This window comes from Diabrotica undecimpunctata, chromosome 1 (assembly GCF_040954645.1).
Source record: "Diabrotica undecimpunctata isolate CICGRU chromosome 1, icDiaUnde3, whole genome shotgun sequence".
In the NCBI taxonomy this organism is placed as follows: Eukaryota; Metazoa; Arthropoda; class Insecta; order Coleoptera; family Chrysomelidae; genus Diabrotica; species Diabrotica undecimpunctata.
This window is the reverse complement of record NC_092803.1, coordinates 12647047-12664178: the sequence shown is the minus strand read 5'-3', so window position 1 is coordinate 12664178 and position 17132 is coordinate 12647047. Positions and strand designations below refer to the sequence as shown.

At 31.8% G+C, this 17132-nt stretch overlaps 2 protein-coding genes across 2 annotated transcripts in view; one reads left to right on the top strand and one right to left on the bottom strand.

Annotated features, from left to right (window-relative positions):
• LOC140444752 (probable cytochrome P450 6a14) overlaps positions 1–17132 on the bottom strand; it is a 190891-nt gene that overhangs the window by 37124 nt on the left and 136635 nt on the right. The window lies entirely within an intron of this gene.
• LOC140444303 (uncharacterized) overlaps positions 1–17132 on the top strand; it is a 65442-nt gene that overhangs the window by 8309 nt on the left and 40001 nt on the right. The window contains exons 2-4 of the mRNA XM_072536228.1: positions 5432–5932; positions 10823–11527; positions 12178–12429. Of these exons, the coding sequence (XP_072392329.1) occupies positions 5521–5932; positions 10823–11527; positions 12178–12429 (1369 nt within the window). The 5' untranslated portion in view covers positions 5432–5520. The remainder of the gene's footprint in view (positions 1–5431; positions 5933–10822; positions 11528–12177; positions 12430–17132) is intronic.

Genomic DNA, 17132 nt, shown 5'->3' with positions numbered 1-17132 from the left:
TTTAAATTCTTCATATTTAAAATAAATATTGACAAATTAAAAACACAGACATAATTCTGAATGACCAACTTGAGACAAACAGTTCTCCCCTCCTCAAGCTATTTCGTTAAAAATTATAAATTGAGGTTTGAGTTTATTATGAAAATTGAGTTTATTTAAGAAACAACAACAACATTCGTTTCTCACAAAAACATCACATATCCCCCGATATGTGATACTAAAATATCGGTATTTCGGTTTTTCGGTAAAAACGTCATATGTCCTATTCGTTTCTTTTAAAAACCACATAGGTCCATGTACTAATGTGGTTTTAAAAGAAACTACGCCGAGAGAACAGCCCACTGGTGAGTACCGAACGACTTCAGCACGCATTGCCGGCGTTCTCATTCTCATCGGTCTGTTCTCCCGGTGTAGACAGGCAGAGACTTGTCACTTGTCAAATTTAGTAGCGTTGTTGTCTTATTACGGAACGGTTGTGTTGTTAGTCTCGTGTTATATTTTAAGTACTTTCTTCAGTTTTGCACTATAAGTTATGAATATGGAGAATGCAGTAGCAAGTGGTAGTTGAGTACAGCAGGCGCCTGAGCGTAAAGTTAAAAAAACACCGAAAGTCAGTTTAATAAAAATAGCCAAAGTAAAAGGCGAGAAGCATGTTAATCATAAAGAAAGACTAGTAGAAAACCGCACCCTTGAAAGAAACTGCAGGTAAATAATAGTTTTAACGTAAATATTGAATACTTTTCTTACAATATATTTTTTGTTCTAGATGTTCAACGGCTTAAGTGTGATGAACATATTAGTAGGGAAATAAAAGTGGTTTTATTCCAATAATATGAACAATAAAAATGAGCAAGACTCTCATTTGTCTGGTCTAATAACTATAAAACCAGTAAATAGACGCCGCCCGAGAAATAGAACTGTGGGTACTGAAAAGTACTGCAGGATATGCATTCAAAATAAGATATGAAGGAAAGGAAATAGAAGTCTGTAAAGAGGCATTTTTGGACAAAATCTGCAGATCAATGATGCCTTAGAAATCGATGAAGATGATACCAGTAGTGGTTGTGATGAATCCTAATTATTTTTTGTAACTTAAAATTCAATAAAAACTTAAGTTTATAACATTACTTTTATTTTATTTTTTTGTCCAAGATTTTTGTTTTTTTTTTATTAATATCATGAGATTTTGTCTAAGAAATAATAGGCAGAAAACCTTTATTTAACTTATATTCGTCACTGTACAATTAAAAAGTTTTTCGAAATATGGTAATAAACTCGAGGGAGCGTTTTTTTTTATTTTCTACAAAATCAAAATTTTGGACTTATGTTGTTTCTAAAATAAACGCCTCAATTTTAAATACATCCAAAAATAGATTACTTGAAAAAGGCACTCTGTCGAAGCAGCTGTAGTGAAAAGATATTATAATAAATTTTGTGAAAGTTTTGAAAACAAATGTTTCAGTGTTTTATTGTTATACAAAAATATAATTGAAGAATTATAAATACAAAAAATAAATTTAGGTACCTAATTAAATTTCTAAATTAACATTATATAAAAATTGAACAAAAATATTTTAATTAAATAAATAATTACGTTAGTTTTATTACTTTTAGTCTGTGAAAGTATATAGCCCAGTCTGGTTATACAAAAATCATCGATTTCACGGCAAAATGTTTCGAAGATATCTGAAGCTTTTAAGACATAGGTGGGGGTTACTAGATGACGAATAGATAAAAAGATACTCCTATTTTTACCTTGCGTTTTTTTTAAACAATAATTTATGGTCAGAATTTGATTTTTTATCTATAAGTTTTTTCCCTTATAATTTAAATGAACAATATTTATACCATTTTTTTATATCAAGAATATCTTTACTTTCCCGTTTTTTCAATTAAAATTGATAAATAATTTACGGAGATATTTGCAAAAAAGCAGTTTTTTTGCACTAATTTATAAATTTAATTAATTTTTTTATTAACAAAACAAAATGTTATTAATACATTTCAACATTGAGGAATTACCGTCCTTTAAATTTGTGCGAAATTTCCCCCCGATCGGTAAAATAGTTTAAAAGTTATTCAATTTGTTTATCCCTGGGACTAATTATTTAAACCATTGAACTTGCCCTATGAATGATGCTAGACACATTTAACAAATTTCATAGGATTCTTTAAGACCTATACTATCTCAGAAGTTAAATGAATATTAGGTTTTCATCGAAATTATTTACAAAATAAACGTTTGAAAAAGGGCTATGTTTTTTACTTATAAACAATTGCAATAACTTCCATATTTTTTAAGCTACAGACTTGTACGTACAACCATTAGATAGCTGGTAAAAAAACTCACATTTAACAAAAAAAAACCTTCTATGAACAATAGGAATGAAGTTAGCGACAATTTTTTTGTTAATTATATCTCCATTGTTTATAAACATTAAGAGGTAAAATTTGCACAAATTTTGAATGAAAATCTAAACTTTATATTCAATTTTATAGCTATAAAATTCATCCAATTTTTCGAAACTTAAACCTTTCGAAACGAAGTTACTTTCGAAAGATCGACATAGGAAAGTGGAGGGGAAACTGTTTTAGCTCTTCGCTGCAAAATTTAATATTATGGTTACGGATTTATCACTCAAAAGCTTCAACAGTTCCGTAGGAATTTCATCAGGTCCATTTGCTTTTCCATTTTTAGCGTTTCTTATTGCGTATTCTACTTCTTCTTTCAATATGTCTGGCCCAGTTGCATTGATTATCTGAGTTAAGTTGTTTCTATCGTCTTCAAATAATTTATTCAGGTATTCTGTCCATCTTTTTATTTTATTATCTAGATCTACAATAAGATTTCCATCTTTGTCTTTCAGTTTACCTATTTGGCATTTCTTTATGCTTCCTGTTATCTCTTTTACTTTTCTGTGCATAATGAACGTATCGTACTTTTTCTCATAGGTTTCTATTTCTTCACATTGTTCTTTAATCCACTCCTCTTTGGCTTCTTTTATTCTCTTTTTTATGTGTTTATTAATTTCTTTGTATTTGTCTGGGTAAGTCTTCATCTTTCTTCTTTGTTCCATAAAGTCTAGTATATCTTGTGCCATCCACCCCTTATTCTTTGTTGTTGTTTTTGTAAGATGTTTCTTTCCTACTGTTTGTATAGCTGTATTTATGTACTTTAATTTTTGGTTAACGTTGTTTGTATCGTTAATTTGTTGCTGCGCTGAACGGAGGTTTTCCTTTATTTCTTCTCCTGTTTCTTGTCGTATATTTTTGTCTCTAAGTTTATTTAAATCTAGTGCCTTTCTGTGTGGTCTTCTAATCTTTTTTGGTCTCGCCTCTATCACAGTAACTACCGGGTTATGATCTGAGGCTATATCAGCTCCTGGGTACGTCTTAGTACATTTAACAGCATTATGATACCTCCTTGCTATCATAATGTAGTCTATTTGATTTATCACTATTTTTTTTTTCTTTAGTATGTTGTGGAGATGTCCATGTATATAACCGTCGAGGAGGTAATCTGAAAAAGGTATTTGTTATTACCAAGTCTTCACTTTGCCAAAATTGAATCAATCGATCTCCTCTGTCATTTCTGTTTCCAAGCCCATATTTTCCTACTTGTTCTTCTACCTTACCTTGACCCACCTAAGCATTAAGATCGCCCATTAATATGTTAATGTATGGAAAGACTGACTTAATAAGTGAAGACAAACAACCTGCAACAAAAAGGTTCAGACCTGACAGTGAAGTCGAATAAATGAACCAAATTTTAACTTTTAAACCAATGTATGTAAAGAAAATAAAAAAAGTAAAGTTCAATAAACATTGCAAAATTTAATAAGGCAAGTGATGAAAAAATCGACTTATTTAATCAAAGCAGTAAGGCAGATTAGGTTAATATTGTATATCATATTTGTAAGAAAAATAGAATAAAAATCAATATTGTTAATTATAAAAATACAAACAATTATAATTAATATAAGGAATATAATAATATAATGTGTAAAAAATTACCTGAAATTTAATTTATAAAATATATAAGTATTATTACATTATTGATATAAAATGAAAAAACATATGTTGATTTTCCGGAATTTTCCAACATTTATAGTGGGTGAAAATTATGTCATCATTATTAATACTGCGACAGACTATTCGAGCAAATTAAAAAAAAGTAAGTATTTAGGGTGAATTTCAAATGGACTCAATTTTTCCGAGTTTTCCCATATTTTCCGGCCAGTGAAAACTATGTAGTTATTTATATTTTTACGAGCTACCCCAGAATAAAAACAAAGGGTCTTGTAGCTGCAAAGGAAGCCAAGATAATGGAAATTTTTCCTACGTGTTGCAATTTGAAGTTCCGATGCCGAAAAAAAAACGGAGCTGAAACAGATATCCTCTCGACTTTCCTATGTCGATCTTTCGAAAGTACCGTAGTTTCGAAAAATTAGATAAATTTTATAGCTATAAGTTTCAATATAAAGTTTAGATTTTTATTCACAATTTGTGCAAATTTTACTTCTTAATGTTTATAAACAATGGAGATATGATTTTTTTAAAAATAGTCACTAACTTCGTTCCTATTGGTCATAGAAGGTTTTTTATTTTTTAATGTGAGCTTTTTTACCAGCTATCCAATGGTTGTACGTACAAGTCTGTAGCTTGAAAAATATAGAAGTTATTACAATTGTTTATAAGTAAAAAACATACCCCTTTTTCAAACGTTTATTTTGTAAATAATTTCGATGAAAACTCAATATGCATTTAACTTCTGAGATAGTCTAAGTCTTAAAGAATCCTATGAAATTTGCTAAATGTGTCTAGCATTATGCATAGGGCAAGCTCAATAGTTTAAATAATTAGCCTCAGGGATAAACAAATTAAATAACTTATAAAATATTTGACTGATCAGGGGGAAATTTCGCACAAATCTAAAAGATGGTAATTCCTTGATGTTTAAATGTATTAATACCATTTTATTTTGTTAATAAAAAAATTAATAAAGTTTATAAATTAGTGCAAAAAAACTGCTTTTTTGCAATTATCTCTGTAAATTATTTATCAATTTTAATTAAAATAACGGGAAAATAAAGATATTCTTGACATAAATGAATGACATAAATATTGTTTATTTAAAATATAAGGGAAAAAATTTATAGACAAAAAATCAAACTGTGAACATAAATTATTGCTTAAAAAAAACGCAAGGTAAAACTAGGAGTCTCTTTTCATCTATTCATCATCTAGTATCCCCCACCTATGTCTTAAAAGCTTCAGATATCTGCGAAACATTTTTCCACCTTTTTTTTTAACCAGACTGGGCTAATAGTAGTTAACAATATGAGTGCAAATATTTGTGGATATAAAATCTACATTTTATTTTATAGATATGCTATCTGTAGTCAAACAAAACTAATAAATTATATTTTAGATATTGGAGTGTTTTTGCACATGTGTGCGTAGAATTTAAGTAACTTTATATAAATAAAAGAATAAAAAACGAATGTCTGTACCAGTACAATGATTCTGATTGTTATATTCGTTATACTTCTGGTGTATCTATATCCGAAATGGCACTACAGCTACTGGACAAGACGAGGTGTATATCAAATAGAGCCAAAGTTTTTCTACGGAAACTTAAGTGACGTGCTTAAAGGAAAAGTTAGTCTAAATTATCAATATAAGCTTTTCTACGATCAGTTGAAATCGAAAGGTGTCAAATATGGAGGACATTACGAGTTCTTCAAACAGTCATTTATTCCAGTCGACTTGGATATTGTGAAATCTGTTCTCCAGAAAGATTTTGGCAGTTTTGTGAACCGCGGTAGTTACGCAAATGAAAAAAATGATCCTTTGTCGGGTCATCTGGTATTCCTGGAGAATGACAAGTGGAGGAAACTCAGAGCCAAGTTGACGCCTACGTTTACTACAGGTAATATTCTTATATTAACGTAAAATTTTTATTTTTTAAGTTAGATATTATCGTGACTACGCATTATTATAGCATTTTGTTTCCTTTCTTTACTCAAGTTGATTAAAATTAGATTGAAATTAAATAAGACTGTTTGCCCTACTCTATTTAACCTCTTATTATCTACATTTTTATTATATTTTAGTTTAATATATTTGTATCAACCTCGTAAAGTACAAACAAAATACAATCACACTAATTTTTCGACAGACCTGGTATTCTTTCGCATTTGAATTTTGCTTCAATGTATCTAAAGTTTAATTAATGTAAATACATATTACGTAATCTAATTTTATATATTGCAACGTGTCAAAAATTTTCAAAGTTTCAATTTATTTATTTTCTCTTTATTTTTTTAATTCTCTCAGACCATTTGCAAATTTCTATAGTTTTAAAAAATGCTGTTAGCCCTAGATCAGAGCTTTTCAAACTTATTTGTACTGCCTTTGGGACTTTGCTATTTTTTTGTGACGCCCCCTCAACCCAACCTCCAATAATACTTACCAATTTTAGTACTAGCTTAGTAGCATAGCTTAGTTACAGTTATAACAAAAACATTATTTGAACATTTATATTTTTTATTAGAAATAAAGATCTAAATCAAAACCTAGACACAAAAATGAAAAAGGATATTTATTTATGAAACTGGCTGGTTAATGTGAGGGATGTGCTTGCTTTTTTGAGTACAGCTTATGAAACCGGGGCTCAAGTTTGCCATTGCCACTCTTATTTCTTTTTCTAAATTTATGTTTGACCTGTACTTGTTTTTAATTACTGAGAGCAGAAAAGCCCGTTTCGCACAAGTACGAAGTTGCAAATGATAATAAAACCTTTAATGCAGCAGTGGTAATGGCATGATATTCATGAGAAAATAAGCTCCAAAATTTAGGTTGGAATCACAGGACAATTCTGTCAGTTGTTCTTCTTCCCCTGTTGAAATTGTTTATGGCGTGGATGACAGGAAAGGGTTTCTGACCCATTCATATAGCTCCAAATCTTGGGGAAAATATTTCTTAAAGTATCCTCGATGATAACATGTGTTGTGTAAACATATTTTTAATGAGGTATTAAGGATTTCTATCAATTTTTCTTGTAGAATACCTTGTAAAGCAGCGAAACAGTCAATTTCTTGATCTTCTAATTTACTCTTCCATAAGAGCAACTTCTTCTGAAATCCAGTAATTTTATCTGCCAATTGCAGGATATGAGTATTGTTTCCCTACAAAGATCATTTAATTTGTTAAATATGTTACAGATAGTCACACGCTCAAAATTTTTATGAAAATATTGCATTGTCGCATATATAAACTTTGTGAGGGGATAACTGGTGATGAGCAGTTTGGTTTCCCAAACGGTATGGGTACTCGAGAAGCTCTTTTTTGCATGCGAATACTCTTACAAAAGAGCATTGAGTTCAGGAAAAATATTTACGTATGTTTTATAGATTTCGAAAAAGCCACAGAGTACCACATACATTATTATTTCAATGCTTAGACTCAGTTGGTCTGGACACGTATGACATCAGATTGCTTTAAAATCTTTACTACAATCAGACCGCTTGTGTTAAGGTAGACCAAGAGGTTTCAGCTAAAGTTCCTATTAAGCGTGGTGTCAGATAGGGATGTGTTATGTCACCGATGTTGTTTAATGCCTACACTGAACCAGTTTTTGAAATAGCGTTAAATAATCGCCGCGAAGGTGTTAAGATCGGTGGTGAAATTATTAACAACATCAGATACGGCGATGACACCGCAATAATGGCAGAGAGTCTAGAAGATCTTCAAACCCTGTTGAATGCTGTAAACAACGAATGCACTGAAAAGGGCTTAACAATCAACGCAAAAAAAAAAACAAAATGGATGGTGGTCGGAAAAATTAATATCGAAGACTCTTCTGGCGAAGAATGGCGTTCTGTATTATGCAGTAGAAGTCTGTCGTTGACCACACGTGTAAGAGTATTGAAGTGCTACGTCTGGTCCACTTTATTCTATGGATGTGAAACCTGGACAACAAAAATAAAAAATCTCAACAAATTAAAAGCGTTTGAGTTATGGTGTTACCGTCGCATGCTCAGAATCCCGTGGACAGCACACATATCTAACGAACGCGTGCTAGAGACCATGCACAAAGAGCGAGAATTGATCAACATCATCAAAATGAGAAAGATCCAATACTTCGGTCATACAATGAGAGGACCTAAATATCGCTTACTCCGGTTAATCATTTAGAGCAAAATCGAAGGAAAACGTTGGGTCGGAAGAAAACAACTATCCTGACTGCGAAACATTATGTGTTTTGCGCATCATCATGTGATTCTGTATGTAGATATGTATAAAATTCATTTCTTAATTCGTATACACGTGCAAGTACGTTGCCTTTGGACAGCCAACGAGAGTTGCAATAATAAATTAAAGAGGTGTACTCGGCCCCCATTTCTTCATAAAGTTTATGGAAAAGTCTTGATTTCACGAGTCGTGTTCTAATGTAGTTCACCACTTTAATAATGCTATCCATCACAACACTTAATTCAGAAAAATTAATTTAAAATTCTTTATAAAAGGTATGTAATTAAAACACCCTATCGGGCTACATCACATAATGTTTTCGGAATTAATATTCCATTATCAGAGTATCTAAATGTAAATCCGAAAACGTTCTGTGATGTAGCCCGATAGGGTGTTTTAATTATATACCATTTATAAAGAATTTTAAATAAATTTTTTGTGATACATGGTATACAGCCAGCTACAGGAACTTTGTTTCCTTGTGAAACTTAATTCAGGTGCAGTTGCTAAGGCAGCTGCTATATATGACACAATGTGTCCATTTTACACTTGGAGCCTTGGATTTGATGAGAGCGTGTAGTCCTCCATACTGTCCAGATATCGCTCGGGCACCATCCGTACACACGCCTACACAGTTATCACAGTTAATATTAGTTTCAGTCATATATGAGTTTAAAATCTCAAAAATAAAACAGTATCTTTACACCTTTCACATATTTTTCTGTAAAATAACAAATACTCACATATATTTGTTTCTTGTATGTACCGTACATAACATATCGATTGAGCATCATCCTTACTATCAGTCGCCTCGTCCAGTTGAATGGCAAATAAACCTGAAAGTTTCCCCATAATTTGCTCATTAATATTTTTTGCCATGTCGTGAATACGGCGACTAACCGTATTATTTGAAAGAGGTACATTTTTTTATTTCTTTAGCTGTCGATTATCCAATCATGACTATTACCATATCAACCGCTGCAGGTACGATCAGTTCCTCAGCGATCGTATGTGGTTTTTTACATTTGGCAACACGGTAAGCTACCATGTAAGAGGCAAGCGATGCTTTGGTAGGAATTAATGCTCTTGAAACCAAAGCCGTAGTCTGATGTTTTAGCTCTCGCAATTTTCTTACAAAAAAGTCTCTTAGCTTACTTTGTAAATAACTGTGAGTTGATTCCAAATGCTGTTTTAGTTTATTAGGAAGCATACTTTTAGCCTCCAACACTTTGTGACAAACAACACATTGTGGAAGTTCTACATTCTCATTAGTAACCCAGGTAAATCAAACATCCAAATATTGGTCGTCATATTTCCTATATTTCTTCTTTTTGGCATGATTCTTTACTTCGTTTTCTATTCTTTTGAATATAAGTATCCATTATTGATAGCAAAAAACTCCGCGTGCGTAATAAAACAAAACAAAAGCTTGACTAAATGACATGGGAGACATGGGAGAAGTGTTGCCAATGTCCGGATAATTCTCCGATTTTCGGATAATTTCGTGCACCATTTTTAATAATTTTCGGATTGAACAATTTTTCGAATAATTTCGGAGAATTCAAGGGCCTATCGACTTGATGTTATATTTTTTATTTGATTAATTTTTTAATAAATATATTTCATACTCATTTAAAATCAAATAAATATATTTTCTGTATTAAAAGTCCGCGCTGACGCGCGACGCCTCTGGGACAACGCAGCGACACCTTAGGACGTTGCGACGCACAGTTTGGAAAGCCCTGCCCTAGATATTTATTTTAAAATATTCTAAATAATCCCTTTTTATGATGTCGCAATGTTACCTTTGAATCACCCAGGTTTGAATGCAACCCTACCTACCCAATCTCAACAATCATCTCGGTAGTTTTTTTCAGGGTCAGTTTCTTCAGGCCCTAATTTTGCCAAGTAATCTGAAAAGTTTCATCATCATCACTTATTTCATCGTCTTCAATCATCTCTAATGCTTCATGCAAAGAGAAGTCACTGAAAAATGTATTATTACTGTTTACAACAATATTAGTAGTTATAATAATAATAATTAGATTGTATATTAATAATAATATACTTTTAGCTTTAGAACGTACAATAGTTAGTTGGAGAAATAACGCACATAACAGTATCATATTTTTCCAATGTCCTTAGTGTAGGACATAAATTTTTTACTAAAATAACAAATAGACAAACTCAAAATTAACTACGTTTTTGTACATTAATCATTCATTTGTTATCTTAAGAAACTAATAATCAACAAAAGTTATTATTACGTACTCAGAAATAAACAAAAAATAACTTATCTTGCAAATTTGACTGAGTATTGGTTCATTTTTAAACTTCACAAGCTGAGAGATTCCTTCTTATAAATTGAATTACTCTTCTATCCTCTGCTAAGTGAAGAGTTATATTAACCATAAGCGTTATGATAACTATATTAACTATAAGTAACTTAAAAGTAAAATTAACCGATATGGAACGTTAGGACGTGACAAGCTTAAGTAAGTTTGAAGCATCCTACATATGGGTCATTACGCATACATGGGTTAATTCCGTTTTATTTATTTTGTAGGTAAAATGAAGATGATGTTTCCGACAATGGTGGCCTGTACAGAAGAATTAAAAAACGTTCTAGAAAAAGAAGCTAATCATACAGATGGTGTAGATATTAAAGAAATTATGTCAAGATTTACAACTGACATTATCGGATCTGCAGCATTCGGCATCGATTGCAATAGCCTCAAGAACCCCCAGTCGGAGTTCAGACAGTTTGGTATAAATATATTTAAAGGAGGTAGTAAAAAAGGTAAACTAAGGATGCTGATGAGAACTACTTTTCCCTCCTGGATACTTGATTTAATAAAACTAAAGATGCTTTCTCAAGAACTAGATGACTTCTTTATGGGTGTAGTGAAAAGTACCGTAGACTATAGAGAGAAGAATAATGTGTTCCGACGAGACTTTATGCATCTACTTCTTCAACTCAAAAACAAAGGCAAAGTTACCGACGACGAAGACATTCAACCTGAAGATCATAAAGACCCCAACGGTCACTACTTGACGTTCAATGAGGTAGCTGCTCAGTGTTTTGTCTTTTTCCTCGCAGGTTTTGAAACGTCGTCGACTGCTACAACTTTTACACTATTAGAGCTGGCGCAGGACCAAGAAGTTCAAGATAAATTAAGAAATGAAATTAAGACTGTATTAAAAAAGCATAATAATGAGATTACATATGACGGGATTATGGAGATGACGTACTTGGATCAAGTTGTCAACGGTAAGTTTGTGCTTATAGATAACGAAACAAGTTCATGATTTGTCTTGCGCTTACTCCTTTATTGAATTAAACAGATATTTTGTGTCTAAAATATACGACAATTTGTTGGTTTTTGCCCTAAAATACCTCTCTAAAACCGAGAAGATGGGAATTTAACCATCGTGTTACCCGAATTTATAGTGAAAGACTAGTCCGAGTAGCAAGGAATTTAAGACCAACATACACAAAAAGACCCTTTAAAAAATTACGAGATATTTGGCAGCCCATGACACAAATACAACTACAGCCTTAAGATCGGAAAATAATACGCATTAGGCCTAATACAAGAAAAAAAGAACTTTCTTTCTTCAAAACTGTAGTTTTAAGTACATATAATTCGTGATACTACATTAAAAACGAGCCTGATTCTTCTGCAGTCGCCTATATTTGTTTAATAGTAGATTTCAGTCCCACTTTATGATCCATTTTCGTTGAAGCTTCGCCTTATCTTAATTGTACCTTTTTTTTGTTTACCATATCCGCCTTCCCTTCTTCATTACTTAATTGTCTATCCATCTATATAATCTTAGTCTTTTTTAAACCTTCTGTAAACTTTATACCCTTATTTCTCAGTTGTTATTATTATAATATACAAATTTCTATTCTTTTAGAATCTCTTCGTCTACATCCACCAGCTGCAGCAGTATCAAGAGTGTGTAATGAGAACTTTAAAATTCCCAATACAGATGTTGTCATTGAAAAAGGAGTTAGGGTAGTCATACCAACCTTAGCCATTCACAGAGATCCAGATAATTACCCTAATCCAGATCTATTCGATCCAGAAAGGTTTAGTGAAGAAAATAAAGCTAAGCGACATCCCATGGCTCATTTACCTTTTGGAGAGGGACCAAGAATGTGCATTGGTAAGTATAAAACTTCGACTACTTATAGATAAAGTCACGTTGAGATGGCAGTGTACGGATATAGGATAACAGCGTTGCCAATTCTACTGCCATTGTAAGTTTTGCTACTTTTGTAAAATAAGCAGGGCCAAACTCACGGTAAACTAAGATATGTTTAGGTAAGCTAAAGTTGTTAATAGAAAATTCGTGAATGAAATAAATGGTAATAATTCCTAAAATGCTTTTATACATAATACCGCAGTTAATAGGGAAAAAAATATGAAAAATATTCTACAGGTTTTTTAATGTTCTAAACGGTAGATAAGGGATAACTGATGATAATTCCTTGAAGAATTACAGCCAATTTTGCTTTGTTTATTTTTTAAAGAAAGATGAAGTTTGGAAAAAATCATTTTTTTGCCTATTTTGTTCCTTGTGCATTTTAGGGAAAAATGTTTCAAATAAATGTTGCAGATCTTAAACAGTTTTTTAATTTTTTAGTTTGTAAATTAAAATACATAAACAAATGACTGAGATAATTGCAAAAAACCCCTAATTGAGGCCCCTAGAACACAAGGGTGTAAGTGCAGTTGCTTATCACTTAGCAACTGATATCTAACAACAGGCACGTACTTTTGGCTTCAAACTTTCTACATTAACAACAATAACACCATCAAAAATTACATGTCATTGAAAACATGCTGAAAACTGAAAAAGTGCTACCTAGGTTTTTAAATTTATATCGAACTTTGAACAAAGATTTTTCAAAACTTTGTTTTTGGCACTTACACCCCTTATGTTCTAGGGGCCTCAATTGTGCACTAATTTATTAAATGTTCATAACTTTATTTTTTGCATAATGACGTCTAATATAACTACTTGAAATTATGTCGATTAATGAGTTATTTAAGTGTGCTACATTTCAACCAGATCAACTAAATATTTTATTACCTTTACTGAGAAAAGAATACCCCCGAAAAACAATTTTTAATCATCTTCATTTTCATAATCTAGTTCATCTTCAGAGTCATCGTTTAATGAAATTCTAATAGGTTCAATGTCATCTTGAATGTTGTCTACTGTCCAAAAATTATTCTCCAATTTTATAACATGGTTGACGTAATTTTTCCAATGTCCATTGTTCTGTACTTTATCATAACCTTCATAAATCAATGTTTTAACGTCGTTTTGTTTGAAACTTGAATTCTTAGAGGACACGTACCGTTTCACTTCACTCCACACCATTTCCATTGGGTTCAGTTCACAGTGATAAGGCGGAAGTGATTCCTGTATTTTTCACCAATACAATCAATTTTGTATTTGTCATAAATATTTTTAAATACATTAGCAGTTTCCAGAAGTTCATTTTTTAAGTAATCTTCTTCAAAATAAATGACCTTTTCATAGAGCCACTCCTTAATTTGACGTTTCACCCAATATTGTTTGGGAAAATTTAATTTCCTAGAGTGATAAGATGCATTGTCCAAGATAATGACATTCTTTTTATTTTTTGGGAGATTCGGTATTAACATCTCTTCAAACCATTTTTCAAATAGATCTCCATCCATCTCTTCATGGTAATCTTCAGCACCTTTTTTGGCAAGAAAAGTGATGTCAGCACCTTCAACAAATCCGTCTTTGTTTCCTGCATGGACTAAAACAAATCTTGGTCCTTTTCCGGTCGGAGTTTTTAAACCTGTGGTAAGTCCATTTACGAAAGCCTGTCGGCTATTTTTTATTGTTGTATCTTGCCATACTTGCCCATTGGTTATTCCAGTATTAACCCATGATTCGTCCATATAAATGATATTGGCTCCTTCGTTCCTCAGTTTCTTTATTTCCCGGAGATAGTGACGCCTCCAAGCGACTATTTCTTGTTTTTCTATTAATATTGAATTTCTACCTTGTTTGCCATATATAAAACCCATGTCGTGCAATAGTCTTCTCAACGTACTCTTGGAAAATTTCGGAAGATGCTCCATTTGCTTAATTTTTTCTAGTAATACGTCAAGGGTTGGAGGAATATTGTCCATAAAAAAACCGTGCACTACTTGTCTTATTCTAGACCGAGTTGCTTCATCATATCTATTCTCACGACTATTCAAATAACCGGTTCTTTTTTTTCTTATAGGAGTTACGAGTGGACCATTTTTACTTTCACTTCTATATCGGAATATCGTTCGCTCAGAGACTCCAGTCATAGCAGAAACTTCCCGCACTATTGTTGATACACTTTATCATTATTACTGTTTGATAAATAGTTAAAAACATTTAACACTATTTTTTGCATTCACTATTTAACAAATTACCGTTTTTGAATTTTATTACACTCGCGGCCATTTTGACACTGACACGACACAAACGTCTGATATTAACTGAAAATTCTTTTAATGACTCTCAAGTATTTACCTGAATTTATAATTGCTGGCATTAGACAATAATTTTGAATTTATAAATAGGTATATTTTTTTAATTCTAAATTATTTTTTAATGTCTGTAACTGTAAATGCAGGTAGAGAAAGTGTGTCATTAAAAGGACATTAAGATCAAAAACGGATTATACAAATAATTATTTCATTTCCACGGATTGTAAACAATTTTGAACAGAAGATATAATTCCGAAAAGACCAGATTTCCGAAATATAACTTTCTATTTTTAAAATACCAACAGAAAAAATATATAATTAAAAAAATGTAGTATTTTTCCGTTTCACATTCATAAATATTTCCGAAATTATAATTCTTTTATAGGAGCCGGCCCATAACGTACGATTGTAGGTACGATTAAAAACTGACAACAATGTAGTTATTTCTGGCATATAGAAAGTACAGGCCTATCTCTGGAACGCTGCCATCTGAATGTGAATTTATCTATAGTATTATGATCAGTTTTAGTTTATAGATTAGATATGTAATACTTCTTCTTGAACTATCCTACATACTACGTTTCTTAAGTGTAAGTGGGTCTGTTGTTTTATCGACAAAATTAAAAGTTTGTTCTATGTCCACCATGTATTCATTTTTTGTTCTCTAGTAATTTTGGCTTATCTTGATTGAGCATCAGACTTTTTTCAACTTACAGAGACCTGCTGCAACTTTAACTTTTGTTATGTAAAATAAATCTTTCGTGTTTTGCTCTAATCTATTTCGTTACCGTTTTCTTCTAGCTATATTTCTTTGGCCTTTTGTCGTCCTACTTTATTTATGTATTATTCGTAATCTGAAGTAACTCTAGCGTTGTGATTTTCTCCATCATAACCAGAGTTTTGTCTGACATCTATATACTCTCTTCCTCCTTTTAGATTTTTATCCTTTAGACGTCCCATATTTCCTGGTAAAATGACTCTTTTTATATTTTTTTCTTCTATAGTTTAATTCTCCTTCCGTTAATGGTCTTTTCAGGATATTTCAGGATATTATTGTTATTATTTTCAGGTCTTTATCCTTTTCTTAAACTCTCTTCATTGTCCACTATAGTTTTGTTAATTGAATTTAGTACATGATGTAGGATTTGCGTTTACAATAATCGAGAATCAAAATTGTAGGCAGTAAATTCTTAGAAATAGTAGTGACGTTTCAGCGGTATTGTAGGTCTTCCAATGGTGTACGAAAAATTTCATTTTCAAGACAAAACTAATTGTATTGAAGAAATACGTATTTATAATATGTATCACATAAATGTAGAAACATGATTATTATGGACATTTGAGTTAATTATAATAAATAATTTTAGGTTAGTAGGTAATAGGTAAACCTCCCTTCTACCGCGATCGTCGATGAAAGCCGGTAGCTCAGGCATTCGGTTATTTAATGTAAAATATTATACATTTTTTATACAGTAGTTTCACTTACAGTAGTTAGTAGACAAATTTCGAGTGAGCTTCATCTTCATTCACTATAAAGTGAGTTTCATCTGTAAATAGGACTTTTCTCCAGTGGTCGACAGTCAAATACTAGAGTATTTTTGGCCCATAATAACCTAACCTTTGTTTCTTCATTCGTTTAGTTGCAAGCTATTTTTTCTGTGGACGCATTGCTCTTCTACCATTCTCCAAAAGTCTTTTCCGAATAGTTGAATCATGAATCACTACACCTGATGCTGCTAGATCTTGGAGCCCTTGACTTATTTTTCTTGGGTCCGGTTTGCTCTTTCAACTAAAAGTCTTTTATCTGCTGGTGTTGTTCTTCCCTTAAAGGTTAGGACCTTCACATCCATTGATCCCGTTCTTCGTTTACACTTCAAAATCTTGCTTATTAGTCCCTCACTTACTGCACACGTTCTTGCAATTTCTCTTCGACATAGAAGTGTGTTCACTTAACATGATAGTGCTTTACGCTTCTTAGGCGTAATATCCATGATAAAATTAAACGAAACAAACTCACTAATTACCGAAAACAATACAAGATAATAAAAAACAACACAAACAAAAAAAACAAGTGGAAAATGTCCAAAAACACCTTCAAATAAAAGACAGAGAAAAGTAAGGTTATTTTTTCAAAGCTTGGTCAGTTGTAAATGTGTGGACAGTGATGCCAACTATGAATATTGAAAAATGTCTCGATTCCATTAATTTGCACAATAATGTACATAACTATTGATGTTATTAAATATATTTTATTAGATCCCTTACCGAATAGATTTTGCTGCATGTGAATGATTAAAATATAAATTGCTATAATATCTATCATCACAAACTGGCAACGATGTCGTCGCTTTATCGCAT